At 42.2% G+C, this 15,550-nt stretch overlaps 2 protein-coding genes across 6 annotated transcripts in view; one reads left to right on the forward strand and one right to left on the reverse strand.

The window, feature by feature from the left end:
• cspp1a (centrosome and spindle pole associated protein 1a) overlaps positions 1-6,625 on the forward strand; it is a 14,354-nt gene extending 7,729 nt beyond the window's left edge. Inside the window, exons 15-29 of one of the 4 annotated variants that reach the window (XM_020599927.1) lie at positions 89-236; positions 318-464; positions 578-648; positions 859-1,002; positions 1,100-1,246; positions 1,327-1,425; positions 1,515-1,575; positions 1,725-1,851; positions 2,220-2,359; positions 3,164-3,301; positions 3,386-3,417; positions 3,544-3,607; positions 5,623-5,732; positions 5,844-6,003; positions 6,315-6,625. In XM_020599927.1, the coding sequence (XP_020455583.1) occupies positions 89-236; positions 318-464; positions 578-648; positions 859-1,002; positions 1,100-1,246; positions 1,327-1,425; positions 1,515-1,575; positions 1,725-1,851; positions 2,220-2,359; positions 3,164-3,301; positions 3,386-3,417; positions 3,544-3,607; positions 5,623-5,732; positions 5,844-6,003; positions 6,315-6,508 (1,782 nt within the window). In that variant the 3' untranslated portion in view covers positions 6,509-6,625. Of the gene's footprint in view, positions 1-88; positions 237-317; positions 465-577; positions 649-858; positions 1,003-1,099; positions 1,247-1,326; positions 1,426-1,514; positions 1,576-1,724; positions 1,852-2,219; positions 2,360-3,163; positions 3,302-3,385; positions 3,418-3,543; positions 3,608-4,136; positions 4,281-4,357; positions 4,518-4,790; positions 5,498-5,622; positions 5,767-5,843; positions 6,004-6,276 lie in introns of those variants that run through there. The other 3 variants (XM_020599926.1, XM_020599929.1, XM_020599928.1) reach the window with 3 other exon arrangements.
• Positions 6,626-6,760: 135 nt separating this feature from the next.
• Positions 6,761-15,550, reverse strand: part of arfgef1 (ADP-ribosylation factor guanine nucleotide-exchange factor 1 (brefeldin A-inhibited)) — a 41,635-nt gene continuing 32,845 nt past the window's right edge. For both annotated transcript variants that reach the window (XM_020599924.1, XM_020599923.1), the window contains 14 exons: positions 15,220-15,371; positions 14,238-14,410; positions 13,907-14,067; positions 13,509-13,639; positions 13,164-13,293; positions 12,833-12,968; positions 12,160-12,298; positions 11,706-11,778; positions 11,197-11,356; positions 10,960-11,099; positions 10,650-10,821; positions 10,304-10,442; positions 8,567-8,684; positions 6,761-8,160 (listed from right to left, as the gene is read on the reverse strand). In XM_020599924.1, coding sequence (XP_020455580.1) covers positions 7,951-8,160; positions 8,567-8,684; positions 10,304-10,442; positions 10,650-10,821; positions 10,960-11,099; positions 11,197-11,356; positions 11,706-11,778; positions 12,160-12,298; positions 12,833-12,968; positions 13,164-13,293; positions 13,509-13,639; positions 13,907-14,067; positions 14,238-14,410; positions 15,220-15,371 — 2,034 coding nt within the window. In that variant the 3' untranslated portion in view covers positions 6,761-7,950. The remainder of the gene's footprint in view (positions 8,161-8,566; positions 8,685-10,303; positions 10,443-10,649; positions 10,822-10,959; positions 11,100-11,196; positions 11,357-11,705; positions 11,779-12,159; positions 12,299-12,832; positions 12,969-13,163; positions 13,294-13,508; positions 13,640-13,906; positions 14,068-14,237; positions 14,411-15,219; positions 15,372-15,550) is intronic.

Genomic DNA, 15,550 nt, shown 5'->3' on the forward strand with positions numbered 1-15,550 from the left:
GACTAGCAGACAAACATAAACACAACTATGTCAAGGGACAGAAGTGCAAAGTGCATTGTCTGAAACATCTTGCCTTCCTTATGTCCAGATCAAAGAAAGAGAGGAGCTTAAAAGAAGGGAGAAAGAAGAGAAGGAGCAATATGAGGCCAAGATAGAGGCTGAGATGATGGCATACAACCCCTGGGGGAGAAGTGGGGGAGGCGCTCCAATCAAAGACCAAAAAGGCAACCTTTTTAGTAAGTTAGTTGCCCTGTTTTAATAAGGTTACTACTGATACTGTTGTGTTGTATCATTACAAATAACTGAAATGCCCTCAGGTGACCTGAATCAAATGCACAGGATCATTGAGGAGTCTTATAGGAATCCTGTGCTCACTAATAGTGGACAGACACAAAAGGTTTTGATGAGGAATGGACACACTCTTGAAGCTGAAGCCAGGAATCCCCTTTCCCATCAGCTATCAGGTAGTCTTCAGTCTCTCTGGGTGACTGTGCCAAAGTAGTACAGTGCATTTTACATACATCTGATTGTGTGTATATATTGCTCTAAATGACAACCCTCCTACATGTCCTTGCAGGTTTTAACAATCAGCCAACTTCGCAACAGCTCCACAGGCAGGACAGCTATAAAGAAGCCCTGAAACAACAGGTAGTTCCTGAATCACAAACCTTAATTTATGCAGGTAACTGCTTGGCTGATAGATAAAGGTGTTAATTAAAAAAAAAAAGCATGATATGCTTTGGTGTGTGAACCCCTCAGAAAATTTTATATTGGTTTCAACCACATCGCTGGGGACAAGTAGCTGCTGATGAGTTGTAGTTATATAAGATGTAGTTCTAACTTTATCACTACCAACAGATAGAGGAAAACAAGAGAAAACAGGCAGAGGAGAGAGAACGAAGGAGGGCTGAGGAGGAGAAAGAGGAGAAGAGGCTGGCAGAGCAAAGGGCTCGAATACAGTGGGAATATGAGGAAGAGCAAAGGAAGCAAAAGAAGAGTTTGGTGAGGAGTTATTCTCTTGTCTCCTTCCTTACAGTTAGAGGGGTTTCCTTTCACTGGGTGTGCCACTGAAAATTTGTTTTCTGTACTCCTTCTACAGCACAGACTGGAGAACCAAAGTTGGACCCATGAAGCTAAAACACGACAAGAGAAGGAAAAGAGGGTGCGACAGGAACAAGAGACAGAGAAAACAATTCCTGAGAGCACTGGGGACAGACAGGAGAAACAGTCACAGCTCAGTTATAAGGTACAGTAAGTCTGAAAACATACTGGTATTGTTTTGCTGAACATTTTTGTCAAGATGTGATTCTGCTTCTAAATTTGCAGAGAGAACCATCTCCTCCTATCCCAACCATGCAGAACAAGCTGACAAACCCTATGACCTTCAGACCTTTCTCTGCTGTGAGCCAGTCCTCCTCCAGGACTGTATGTCACTAACGAATGCAAATATTTTCATATCAAATATGTAATGGTGAAAATCTAAAATAAAAGCATGCTCACAATTTCAACAACAGGTGCACTGTGCATCGGCACCACACTACAGACGAGTCCGGCCAAAAATACCCCCGCTGCAAAGTAAGATTGTTTTGAGTTATCTTTACACAACACACTAAAAAGAAAAAAAAAATCAAAGCCCGGCTGCTTGTAAATCATAAATTGCCACTTAAACATTTATCGCTCCCATCCTTGTCTCTGCCTTCCTTCTCTCTGTCGGCTTGCTTTAGATGGTCAACAGGAAGTGATCAGAGAGCTGTCAGGCCTCTGCAGGTATCTAAGGGAAGAGCAGAGACAAATAGAGGCTCAGTTGGGCCAAACAGATCGACAGGAGAGTCACTTCACTCCCCCCAGCAGGTATTACAGTCAATTACCACTGCACAGCAGCAGTAATGTGGATAATGTCCACAGAATATATGGGATTTTAGAATTTTCTTCTTGGCTAAAAATGGGTGTTTTAGAGAAGCTCTACCCCTTCGGCTTCAGTTTGACCTAATACACCCCCAAAATGTACTGAGGTGAAGACGAAGCACTAATTCTGTCTTGTTAAATGGCTGTTTAGGGTGCTTTTGTGTGCTCTAAGCTAATGAAGGTGAGCCAGGTCAAAGTGACTATCTAATCTCCATTCAGATTAGTTTCACAGACTTATTACTGCACTAATGTATGATCCATGTTGCTGAAGGGCATTCAGCCTGTTTAACGTGCTGTTTTCTTCCATTGCTCAGGCACAGAGGACGACCCAGGGTGGATGCCTCTGAATCGGTGCACATAAAAGTTGACCAGCAGACAACTAGGAGACCGTTCTCTGATGCTGCATGTGTTAACATGCAGAACATCAGGGAGTTCAACCAGCTTAAATACAGAGGTAATGAAAGGCACATTCATTGATGAGTGAACATGGTTTTTTATTTAATGAAGCCATATTTTTACTTACCAATAAGATCGCCCTCAGGTCACTGCAAGACAAAAATACCCTTTGTCAGTTTCTGTGTGATCTCAAATGTGCCCTAGACTGCAGATTTACAAGCAGTGACCCTCTGCCTGCCAGTGTCACTTCCTTTTATATGACCCAGGTATCAAGTAGTTACTTTTTTGTGAAAGTTACTATTTCTTTATCTTACTTCTATCACTCAGTAACAGGGATGATATTGCTTACTTTGCTTCTCTACTCTGAACCAATGAACTTTTACAAATTTGAAGAAGTCATTTAGGACCCCTCTTATATCATAGCGCTGTAAGGACAAGGGAAGAGGATCAATGCCAGGTGGTTTCTGGAACCTGATCAGTTGTCTCCCTCTAGCTACACTCAAACTTTAATCTCATGTGGTCATTGGATGTGTGCATCAGTGATGGGCAGTCTGGCAGCATAAATGGAGGCTGTAATGTCAGCAACCAAGTAAATGGCTTTGAATGTGTTCCCAGACCAAGTTTATGTAGGAGTCTGAAAGACACCAGCTTGTAAAAACCAACAAAATACTGGTTTCGATTGCTGGTTTCTCATTTAATGTCTGGCTCTAATCTGTACTTCCTGCCATCACCTTTCTTATTCTTTATATTCCATTCTAATGCAATTGTTATGGCTGCATCAAAGAATACAACCTGAAAGCCATTTGATTTCAACTGTAGTACAGATAGAGCGTTTGAGTTTTCTTACCTTTGCATTTGTCAGACACAGCATCCCGTGAGGAGTTCCTTCACATGTACCCTGACCCTCCCACTGATGCACAGAGTCTGGACATCCAGCAGCAGGCGCTTCTACACGAACAACAAAGCAAAATCATGCGTATGAAGAAGGAACAAGAGCATGGTCAGTGAGCAGATACACACACCTGCACAAATTTCCCCTCCGCCTGTTGTGCTCTTTAACGGATTGTCCTGTCTTTCTCTACAGATATTTTGGACCAGCAACTGAGCCAATATCCTGTGAGTGTTCATATTACAATTCTGTACTTTGAATCTGGCAAAGTACACAAGTCAATCTCATCTGCATATATTCTTCTTAAATGGAGAGGTTTACTGGTGCCTGTGTGTGTTTATGTCTTCTCTCAGAGGAACAAACCTGGGCGCTTCATCCACAGTGACACCTTGTTGCCATCTGACACTGCTTTCATTGGTATGTCTGGCAGACATTACCTGTTTGTAACAACTGTCCAGGTTCCCTTTTTCTTTCAAGTGAGAATAGTGTTTCCATGGACAAAGCACTCTTTGGGATTCCTGTTTTTCTATGTCTCCAGACATTTTCCATAAACGTGACATGGCTTGGGAGGTCAGCTACATGTACCCTCACAATACTAATTCTACATCAGTCTGTCTCTTTGTCCCAGAGCCAGGATAACGGTGGCACGTGCCAGCTCATGTCTCTGTGTTGCAGCTGGTGCCTGTTCAGGGTGCAGGGTGCCAGCTGCAAGGTGGCGATAGCCCGATGCCAGACACTGGGAATGTGGGCAGTAGAGAAATTGAGAAGTGGATAGATAAAAAAAAAACTACTTTCTCTCCTATCCTTTTTCATCTCACCTCCTCTCAGTAAAAGGTTGACTTGAATAAACCGATGTTCACCATTTCCCTATTATACATATTTGAACTGAATGATCTCTATAGTTCATCCAGCTGTAAAGAGATTCATGACTTCTGGGTTTTGTCAGATCTTTACAGTGGCAATCCAAGTGAGGAGCGTGTTACTCACCAGAGACCCCCTCAGCCCCCAGCAGAACCCCAGGAGAGGACAGCACCATGGAGGAGACATGACTATGATGTATGAAGCTGATGAGCTGAGTCACTACAGAGCAGTATCCTTTTCTGGTTTAACATTAAGTGATGAATGAAAGTTAATTCCTCCCTTCTTACTTAATTTTATTTTGTAAAGGGCGTGGCTGTTTCCAAAAATCAGGAGGAGCCAGAAGCTCAGTCTCTACAGTCGTCAGCTGTAGAGACTGAGCTGAACGGTGAGGCTAAGGTCAGAGCCCACAACTTGCAACACATCAGGAGACAAGACTCATACACTGGTGAACACAATGGCACATCAGGTGAGGTGAAATGACTGACTTGCCTGTGTTTATCAGAAACCTATAAATAAGCCAAATGCTTGATAAACAAAAGAAAGAGGGGCACAGGTCGGCACTGCTCCACTGATAGAGATGAGTGAATGCAATTTATATGTATTCACACATTTTCCCACATCCCGTCTTATATTAATACCTTTTCAACCAACAGTTAAAAATTCTTTTCTCTAAACTGTGGAACTGATAAGCCCAAACCAATCGATGTGTGTATGATCCTTTAATGCTCTTTACTCTCAGAAACAAATGTGTGATAGATAAGCCTCTGTATTCTCCAGAGGGGCTGTGCAGTGATGAAGTGGATGTCTTGTCTCTGCATTCTGCCCTGGAGAGCCGTGTCTCTGTGGAGACCGTTGCCACAGAGCCCTGGCTACGGCCCGGCACCTCACAGGCTTTAAAACGCTCAGGCAGTAGACAGAGGCCAAACAGCAGGATGGACACTCGGCCCTGGATAACAGACCGTGGCATGTAGCTCCCATCAGCTGGACTCCTGAGATTAATACCCCACCCCCTTTTCTGCAGATGCAGGTTGTGGTTTTCCTGCAAACAGATATCCATACTTACATGTTTATTGTAGGTTAATGGCTTAGATTTAGCCCATGAATGTCTCAGAAGGGACATACTGTATCTGTGACTGTACCATATACATTTGCATATTTTAATGTAGTTTGTTTTAGTTGTAAATAGACACTGTAGTTTATTTTCTAATAAAATGTTATTATTCTGATGTTGTCATGGCTGATAATGTAGACAGCTAATAGTTCTATCATTTAGGCATCAGAGATCCAGCATTTCAGATCAACCAAGTTGAAAAACTTTGACCTAGAACCTGATTAGAATGCCAGGTGATGTATTGTACAGAAAGTTGTACATAGTCTTTTTTGCAACATAGAAAACTTTACATTGCTGTATCATATACATTTTGTTTTCTACATCCATGAGCAGGAATACATGTAAAAGGTTGACTTGAATAAACCGATGTTCACCATTTCCCTATTATACATATTCGAACTGAATGATCTCTATAGTTCATCCAGCTGTAAAGAGATTCATGACTTCTGGGTTTTGTCAGATCTTTACAGTGGCGATCCAAGTGAGGAGCGTGTTACTCACCAGAGACCCCCTCAGCCCCCAGCAGAACCCCAGGAGAGGACAGCACCATGGAGGAGACATGACTATGATGTATGAAGCTGATGAGCTGAGTCACTACAGAGCAGTATCCTTTTCTGGTTTAACATTAAGTGATGAATGAAAGTTAATTCCTCCCTTCTTACTTAATTTTATTTTGTAAAGGGCGTGGCTGTTTCCAAAAATCAGGAGGAGCCAGAAGCTCAGTCTCTACAGTCGTCAGCTGTAGAGACTGAGCTGAACGGTGAGGCTAAGGTCAGAGCCCACAACTTGCAACACATCAGGAGACAAGACTCATACACTGGTGAACACAATGGCACATCAGGTGAGGTGAAATGACTGACTTGCCTGTGTTTATCAGAAACCTATAAATAAGCCAAATGCTTGATAAACAAAAGAAAGAGGGGCACAGGTCGGCACTGCTCCACTGATAGAGATGAGTGAATGCAATTTATATGTATTCACACATTTTCCCACATCCCGTCTTATATTAATACCTTTTCAACCAACAGTTAAAAATTCTTTTCTCTAAACTGTGGAACTGATAAGCCCAAACCAATCGATGTGTGTATGATCCTTTAATGCTCTTTACTCTCAGAAACAAATGTGTGATAGATAAGCCTCTGTATTCTCCAGAGGGGCTGTGCAGTGATGAAGTGGATGTCTTGTCTCTGCATTCTGCCCTGGAGAGCCGTGTCTCTGTGGAGACCGTTGCCACAGAGCCCTGGCTACGGCCCGGCACCTCACAGGCTTTAAAACGCTCAGGCAGTAGACAGAGGCCAAACAGCAGGATGGACACTCGGCCCTGGATAACAGACCGTGGCATGTAGCTCCCATCAGCTGGACTCCTGAGATTAATACCCCACCCCCTTTTCTGCAGATGCAGGTTGTGGTTTTCCTGCAAACAGATATCCATACTTACATGTTTATTGTAGGTTAATGGCTTAGATTTAGCCCATTAAAGTCTCAGAAGGGACATACTGTATCTGTGACTGTACCATATACATTTGCATATTTTAATGTAGTTTGTTTTAGTTGTAAATATACACTGTAGTTTATTTTCTAATAAAATGTTATTATTCTGATGTTGTCATGGCTGATAATGTAGACAGCTAATAGTTCTATCATTTAGGCATCAGAGATCCAGCATTTCAGATCAACCAAGTTGAAAAACTTTGACCTAGAACCTGATTAGAATGCCAGGTGATGTATTGTACAGAAAGTTGTACATAGTCTTTTTTGCAACATAGAAAACTTTACATTGCTGTATCATATACATTTTGTTTTCTACATCCATGAGCAGGAATACATCCCATTCATACTTAAAGCACAGCTAACATTTGTCGTTTTCTCCATACATACAACATCCCCCCGCACCAAAGAAAGGAAAGCTTAATATATTATTAAATCTTGATTTTGTACACCAGAGTGAAAACATGAAAACAGACTAATGATTCAAAAGCAGCAAGAATCGGGTTGCTCTCATCTTCCAGTTTCAGAAGCCCTGTTATCAACTATTTCCACTAACACCTAAGAACATGTAAAATGGAATAATTTAACCCTTCACTTTCCATGGTCTTGTTCAATTACAAATCATACTGAATAGGACAATCTGCAAGAGATGGTACACGCAAATAAATTACCACAAAAGTAAAATCTCCATTAAGAAAAAAAATCTGATGCAGCAAATCTAAAGAAAAAAAAAACAAACAAACAAAAATAAATGAAATCTAGTGTTATAAGATTATATTACATAATGACAGATCTGTACAACTAGTTTTATCCAAGAGACTATCAATACTAATGTTAACCATCTGCAGTGCAGACAGAGATCATTACTATCAGTACGTGACCAATGTCACATTTGACCAAATGTCTCTTTGCATGTTGTTGAAATCATTCATTCTCTATGTTTTAAATATACAGTAAGAAGCACACATTTCTTGAAATATATTTCTTCTGAGCAGATCAAAGATACGGGTGACTGTCAGTCGTTTATCAGTAGTTTTATCCAGTGGAGGCATCGCTACACCATGTGCAAGACAGTACTGTTTTCATTGTAATATCAAGTGATGTGTCTGGCCTGTGTGTGTGTTGACAGGGTTAAGGATGAGGGTGGGTGGTAGCAGATAGCTGATTGAAAACCAGCCATTTAAATCAAAGTGTTCAGTGTAAACCACATGGATAGCACTGAGGCTGCAGTTCAGTCGCACACATCTGAGGTGAAGGCCTCAGTGGTGGCTGTGTGTCCCAGGCTGCTTGTTGCGCATCATCACTGAGCCTCCTCCCCCACCGCTGTGTCCGTCTCCCGCTCTACATGTGTCAGCAGAGGCTGTGGTGCAGGCTTGGGCAGCTGGGAAATGTTAAACACAAGGCCGATCCGCAGGTAAAACTTTCTTAGAACAGCCCGTAGCTCAGGGATCAGGTCAAACTGCATGATCTCACATAGCAGAGGGTAGTAATTGGACGCATGGGCCTTGAACTAAAGGTGCAAGTGAGAGAGAGAGAGAGAGAGAGTCGGGCAAAAACAGAGGCACATTAAGTCCTAGTGCATTATCATGCAAGTAGAACTGCACTTCATTTTTTGCTATTTACTGGGGTTTTTTTTAAACCTAGATCTTAAAATATCAAAATGGCTCCAATGTGATGTCTTAATTAAAAAAATCAAAAAAAAGAACAGTTAAACCATAAACTTAAATCAGTGCATGAGGCATATTTAGCTTCAAACAAGGCGCACACATGACAACAAGCTTTAGATATATGGATTATGATTTCACCAAACTTTTATTTATTTTTTTATTTATTTATGTTGCGTGTAATAGCAATGGTAGAAGTGCTCTGAAAGTCGTCTGCTTGCACAGACCGCAGCAGTCAGGAATGGCTCTTACCCTTTCATCACTGATCTTTAGCACCTTAGTGAGGAAGAGAAGCAGCAGGTTGGTCCAGGCTTCTCTGTGGCTCTCTGAGGTTAGGGCCAAAAAGTACGCTACAGCCTCACTGCACACACTACAGCACACAGACAGAGAGGGAAACAGTTCAGAAACACATACAGTATCAAAACAGAAAAAAATATTGGACATTATGAAAGAAACCTCTCAGAGCTGTGTTCCTCTGTACTGTACTCTAATGAGACAGCATCTGCTTCTCTGCCTCACTTGTCACATGAAAAACTGTTTTCTTTCAGTAGCAGAAAATTGAGGTTGTCGACTGAGGCTATTATGAAAACAATTAGACATGTTTCTATACAGTTCAAGCTTGAGGAAGCCGACCCTTGACCTTTCTCCTCTAACCCTGCGGCCCTCTTCTCACATCGGTGCCATCTGTTAGCCATTCACTCCCCTCCCTCCTTCACACTCACAGCTCTCTCACACTCCAATCCCTGTGACCCAATCACCTCCCAAATCTGTTTTGTGGCCTGAACTAATCAAACCCGCATGTGTGCTGTGCATGTCCTCTGGTAAACAAGGGTCTGTCAGCGCATGTGTTAATGTGTGCCTGAATGAGGTGTGGTGAGGTGAAGACAGGGTGGGGGCACAAAATACAAGCACTATCTTGGTGAATTAGGATTTCTGTGCCACTCTTCCATGCAGGCTTCCTACCCTGCCCCCTCCTCTTTCTCATCTTCTCTGTCATAATCAAAGTAGGGGAGACAGCTGATGATTCTGCTTTATCTTAATATCATCAGTATGAGCCAGGTGAGGCAGGGAGAGAAACGGGGTGACAGCTTCTTGTGAGGCGTTGAATAAAGATGCAGTGAGAACAGTAGTGTGGACTGAATGAAGGAAAGTGCTGCCTCCTTTGGATCTATACAGCACTATGGCATCTATTCCAGAGAACTGCAGAGCTGTGCACACGCTGTGCCTTTGCCACATGTAACTAGTAGTAGATAGAGACATTAAAACACCCTTCCCCTCCACTCAGGGCCAGTGGTGTCTGATTTCTTTTGAGGTGGCTTCTGATCCTTCTGCTCAGCGCGAGTCCTTTACTCTCACACTGTAGCTGGTGACTGTCTGAGAGATGCCTTGGGCTTAAACCCAGTAAAGCGACAAAACAGTCCTCAACTCCGACAACGTCCAGTATGCACACAAAGACAAGCATTTGAGAGAACTGATTACTGTCAGAAGATAGTTCATGCATGTTAACAAGTTGACAATTTGTTGTTGGGAATGTTTTCATTATGTTTCCATTACAAATTCCCACCACGTGCACCAACTGGTTTTTGAATTCTGTCCAGCTGAGCGCACATTTCTAGGCATATGCACAGGTATATCTATTATTCCAAATGTTATGAAACATATGTTTTAACAGGAGCTGTTTACTGTGTAAAAATAAGGAGGGGCTGTAAAAAAATGCCAGCAGTGTCATCAGTGCAAAGAAAATGAACACAGTAGCGACAGAAGCCATTATGAATGTCAGTGAAATGCATCTGTGTGTACTACAGCCTTCATCTGTAGGGAGGGTGGGGAACGGGCACAGGTGAACTGAAGGGTAACTGCAGTAATCCTGATGCTTGTATTTACAATCAGTGTAGGTGGCTGAGTGGATTTTATTCTCACATCCATTGACTACTTGGAAGAATCAGCAGAAACACTGGTGATGATTACGTTACATGTGTGCTGCCTTACTTGAGCAGTCGTCTCTGGACCTCCTCCCAGGCATCTTTGCGCTTCTCGTCTGTGTACATACGGAACAGGATGCGCAGGCCGCAAGCCAAGCTGCTGGTCTCCTGCTTCAACAGATTGGGTTTCGACTTGCCTTTGAAACCTTGAACATTCACATATACAGATGCACACAATTACAATCACAGCCATTTTAACATTATTCCCAAATTGCCCCAAGAATCAACAAAGCCTGAGGTAAAGTGTAATCGCAGCCTAAACCACTGTCCATTTCCTTTGACTTCATGTATACAATCTGGCAAAAGAACATAAGCAAAGCAGCTGAAATGCAGACAGTGGTCTGTTGCCCTGCCTGCTTTCCACAGTAAGGTCCTCTGCTCATGGTTGGAGTTGAAAGCCTTGGCGAAGTGGTGCGACTCCAGCAGGCAGTCCAGAAGCTTGAAGAGTTGCTCAGAGGTCAGGTAGCGATACATGCCCTGGTCCTGGGTGCCCACTGGGACCTCAGCTGCATACACAGCATCTCGCTGCAAAAAAAACAAGCACATAACAGATTATTACTATTTTAAATTGCATAGCACTGAAATAAAAATACTTTAGGTAACATGATCTACAGTAGATCTAGCAAGTTTTGAATCAAATGATTAGTGATCAGCTCTTTGTACCTGAGCAGCAGCAAAGTTCTCAGCATCTTCCTTCTTACTGGTGGCAGGGAAAAACACGATATTATCAATGGTCTGGATCAGCTCCAACTGCACGACGCACTTTATCAGCAAAGCTGAGAATAAGCGTTGCTCCTGGACCTCTGTGGTACACACCATTAAGCTTCCATCAGAGCACAGTCACAGACAAAAACCGCAGTAGCAAAAACAGTCAATCCTGGAGTAAAGCGACAGACGTACTTGTTGGGGTCCTGCTCTTGGAGCCGTCCTCACACATGCCTGAGGCTGAGCTGTATTGACTATGCCAACGGTTCTCCATGGCAACTCTCTCAGCACTGCTGACGGAGTACTGGTCATCAGAACGAGACTGGATGTCCACTGACTTCTGGGAAATGGAGTCCTGAGAGCAAAGTGAGAAGATTTACTACACTGTAATAAATGCACATTAGTTAAAATGATGCACTGACAGTACAGGTATAAAATATATGTATGAACTGAAACACATGTGAAATGAGCAATCTGAATATTTTGTTTCCCAGCAGTAACACTCTGAATAAATAAATATCTCTTTAAGTCATTCATTTATTTAGCTTTTGTTTAGATTTGATTGATGACTGAATAACCTAAGTAAAACTGAAGAAATATGAAAAAAATACTTTAAGTTCACAAAAATGACTTTCACAGATGTTAAGTAGCACAACAAAGGTAATTATTTCACATGCAAAACAGCAGACAGTGCGTTTCCTCACCAGCTGCTTGTCTGACAGGCTCGGCGTTATTGTGTGTTCTGCCTCCGCTCCCGCTGGTCTCCATGTTAACAGGCTGAGAATTGGGAAGTGAACTTCTTCAATAAATCATCATTTTTCTTGTAGAAAGTACAACGTCCATGTTAGACAATTACCTGAGCTAGATAATCCATCAAGCTAAACAGGGTCTTAATTTAGTTCACATCTCTGTTGAATATCATTTCTGTTTCCTTGGAATTTGTCTGGTTTGTATTTCAAGAACCAGTTTGCATAATAAATTCACTGTAAATTGAGTATAAAAAATGAAACAAGACCGTACAAATTCATGTAATTCTATTTACAACTTTGATTTAGTAATTAACGTTCAACACTTTAAATCCTTGTGTAAATATAAACAGCACGGTTTATTTTCTGACTCTTAAGAGGGAACAGTTCTGTATTAAGCACAACAGCTTACACATGTGGGATGGTGGTTTTGAAGATGTCCAGCATGCAGTTACAGGTCTTATCCCAGGTCTCTGGAGAAAACTTCTCTCCATTCAAGATGACCACATTCTCTAGACAGTTGGTGCCTGAACGGGCAAGCTGCTCATTATCTACAGACACACAGAAGATGAGGAGGAGGAGGAGGGGGAGGTGGAAGGGTTGGGCCGAGAGGAGGGAAAGGCAAGACAATTATCAATTTAAAAATGCACTAACATATACAGTCTGCTGAGATTTCTCCTTTGCATTTACTGTATTTCCCAATAAACAACCAAAAGAACTCACTGATCACCTGCTTATCTTTCATGTTATAAAGTGATGGACCAGAACTGATGCAGTCCATAAAAGCTCAGAGGCAATTTCCAAGCTGTCACCTCAGCCAAACCTAGTTTAAGGTCAGTAACTCATGAAAGAAGTGACAAACACTCACACTGTAGCAAACCTGCACAAGTAACACCATCACGTCCACTTTCTTCTGCCTCTAACTTGACCTAATCTGAAGAACAGCTCAATGCTCCTTGCTTTATTCCTTACAATTAATGAGAACAATGCGCATGGCATCTTTAAAGTAAACCACACAAATCCAACATGGGAGTCATGGGTTTAATAAAACACCTGACAGGAGAGCAATGCGGTTGTGTACTCACCTTGCTGCACACACCAGTAGAGCTGGGCCAGAATGTCATCCAGCAGGATGTCGCTGAGAGACTCAAAGTACTGGGTGAAGACATCACAGATGGCATAAAGTGCATGGTTGCAGGTGGTGGTCATCCACTCTGCTTTCTGAGGGCACACCACAAACCAAGTGAGGAATTTTTTTACTATCCACATAACAACAAAACTACAGTCTACTGTAAGATTAAAGACTGCATTCTCTTTTAGAGAAGTTACACAAACCAACAGTATTTACATGGGTTTCCACCAAAGAGGACAATCAAAACAGCCATTAAAACACCTGGATGTGAAACAGCTGTTTACCTCAGTCTGCTGCTCAGGCAGCTTCATGTTATCAAAGATCCTAAAGACAATTCGGAATAGGTCTTGCCACCAGTGTTTTTCAAAAGTGTGCCCGTAGGTCTTCATCACTTCAAACATCACTGTCAGCCCCCTGGGAAATGCACACACAGATTTGTCCCTGATATTACAACTCACAAATGCTTTTTTTTTTTTTTTTTTTAGAACAAGCATTCAAGTTTTTTTTCTTTCTAGCTAGCGTTAACTTGCAAACAATGGATTGTACAGAATCTATACTTGTCTTTTTTTTTTTTATTGGTTTGACACTCAGAATATAAAGTAATAGGTGTTAAATTACAGGACACGTACCTGGTCCTGACATCCAGTTTACACCTGTTGATGATACAGGAGAGCTCGAAGAGAATGGGGAACCACCCTCGCACCCACACACGGTCTTCAGGTGCTACATTCATGTCATCACTGGTGTAGTCTTTGAAAGCCTGCCAGAGAAATGAGACATATTCACCAGTGACCCATTCCTGCCTGAGGAGAGACTTCACCCTCCTACACAAATACACATTTCCATACATAGTGCAGTTCTCCCTGATGTGCACTGCATACACACACTTTCTCTCACTCATTCATACCTCCCTGATGCACAGATGAATTGTCTTTATGATGTCAAGACTGAGACCATTTTGCTTTATTCCTCACAGTCAGTGAGGACAAAGCGCATGGCACCTTTACAGACAGAAATAAAACCCGACCTGTGGCCTCTCTGAGACGTATTTGGCGCAGTGTCGGATGAGGCGGATGGCTTCCATGCTGGTGTCTGGGAAGGAGGCATTACAGGCAAACTCTGATAGACACTTAACGGCATCCTGGAAGGAGTCGATAGTGGCTGCAAAGTGCTTTTCAAATACGTTTGCTGGGGGGGTGGGTGTATAAGGGGGAATAACAGAAGGGGAAAGACAAAAAAACAAACAAAAAAAAAAAACAAGACTGAGGTTAAAGCTTACATTTACAAGATGAATGGAAATGAGAAGGGTTGTAGTTTATTGTTCATCATTCTTAGGCGTGTATGTGTGTTGGACTTACTGACGATGTGGCCGGTGGTCTGGAAGGCCAGCTCTACAATGCTTTCATCCTGGTCTGAGGCAGCCAGGTGGAAGACAGAGAAGATGTTCTTCCAGCCTGAGCGGATGTTTGCTGCCTGGGAGTTCACCATCTGGGCTATACAGCGCACCACCATGTCTCTGATGGTAGGAGACCTGGAGAAGAGACATGGGAGAGGTAAATGGAAGGACAACAGGGATGGAAAGTGACAAGGGTTGAGGAAGAAACGTAAACAGAAAGGGAGGAATCAAAGGGGAGAGACAAAGAGCATAAGGGGAGAAAAGTAAAGAAAGGAGCATAATAAATTAGAAAGAAGGAAATTCATCTTCTCATTGATGTCAATTTGAATTAAAAGCTCTTTACAACAATCTCAATGTGATTTTTTTAGGCAGAATCATTATTTCAGCGCTGGCCAATCTGGGCACAAAGAGTTTTTACAGCAACTGTTGCCATAGTGAGGAGCATTCCTAATTGCTCAGTAGTTATGAATGAGAGAAACACAATGTCTCCACTAAGCATTACACACACGCACACACACACACACACACACCCACCAACACAGAGCAGTATGAGTGAGTCTAATGGACAAGCTTTGCTGCGGGGTTTATATGGCTGCCTGCCATCTGCTCTCAGATGAAGCTCTCAACCTGCTCAGTCTGTGGGTGGATTTATACTTGCACTGCTACTCCTCTTTCACATCAATGAAAAAGTGTGCTACAGTAAGACGGCTTGCCTTCTGACGTTCTGGACACAGATGATTTCACAAGCAGAATCCAACTCATTTAGAAATGATAGCTATTTAAATTCCACTCAGGACAAATTTGGACCGATTTAAAATGTAATGCAAACATAAATGTTGAATTGCTGGCTTTCTGCTTTTTCCTGCATGAACCAAATATATGCTTCCCCACTGCTATAAGAAAAAACAGGAAGAGACACAGAAAGAACAAAAAGAACAACAGACCTGTTCTTTTTCATGATGTGTTCAAAAGGCCTCAGAAAGTCCTTCTGGAATCTGAAGTTGGCCAGCTCCCCCTTCTCCAAAAATTTCATGGACAACTGCCTGAGTGAGTCCACGGCAAAATTCGCCACATCTTCATTGGAATTACAGCCAACCTGCATGAACATGAAACATATTTCAGTAATGCCACACCATTATTTAAACTCTTTTGTAACCATTTTCCAAAAATTTCAAGTGCAGCTTTCCAGGAACAAGCTGTTCCTTCAGTCTGACATCGGTTCACCCTCCCGCAGGAAAAAAAAAAAAAAAAAAAAAAAAAAAAACAAAAAAAGAC

Source organism: Monopterus albus, unplaced genomic scaffold, assembly GCF_001952655.1.
Source record: "Monopterus albus unplaced genomic scaffold, M_albus_1.0 scaffold44.1, whole genome shotgun sequence".
In the NCBI taxonomy this organism is placed as follows: domain Eukaryota; kingdom Metazoa; phylum Chordata; class Actinopteri; order Synbranchiformes; family Synbranchidae; genus Monopterus; species Monopterus albus.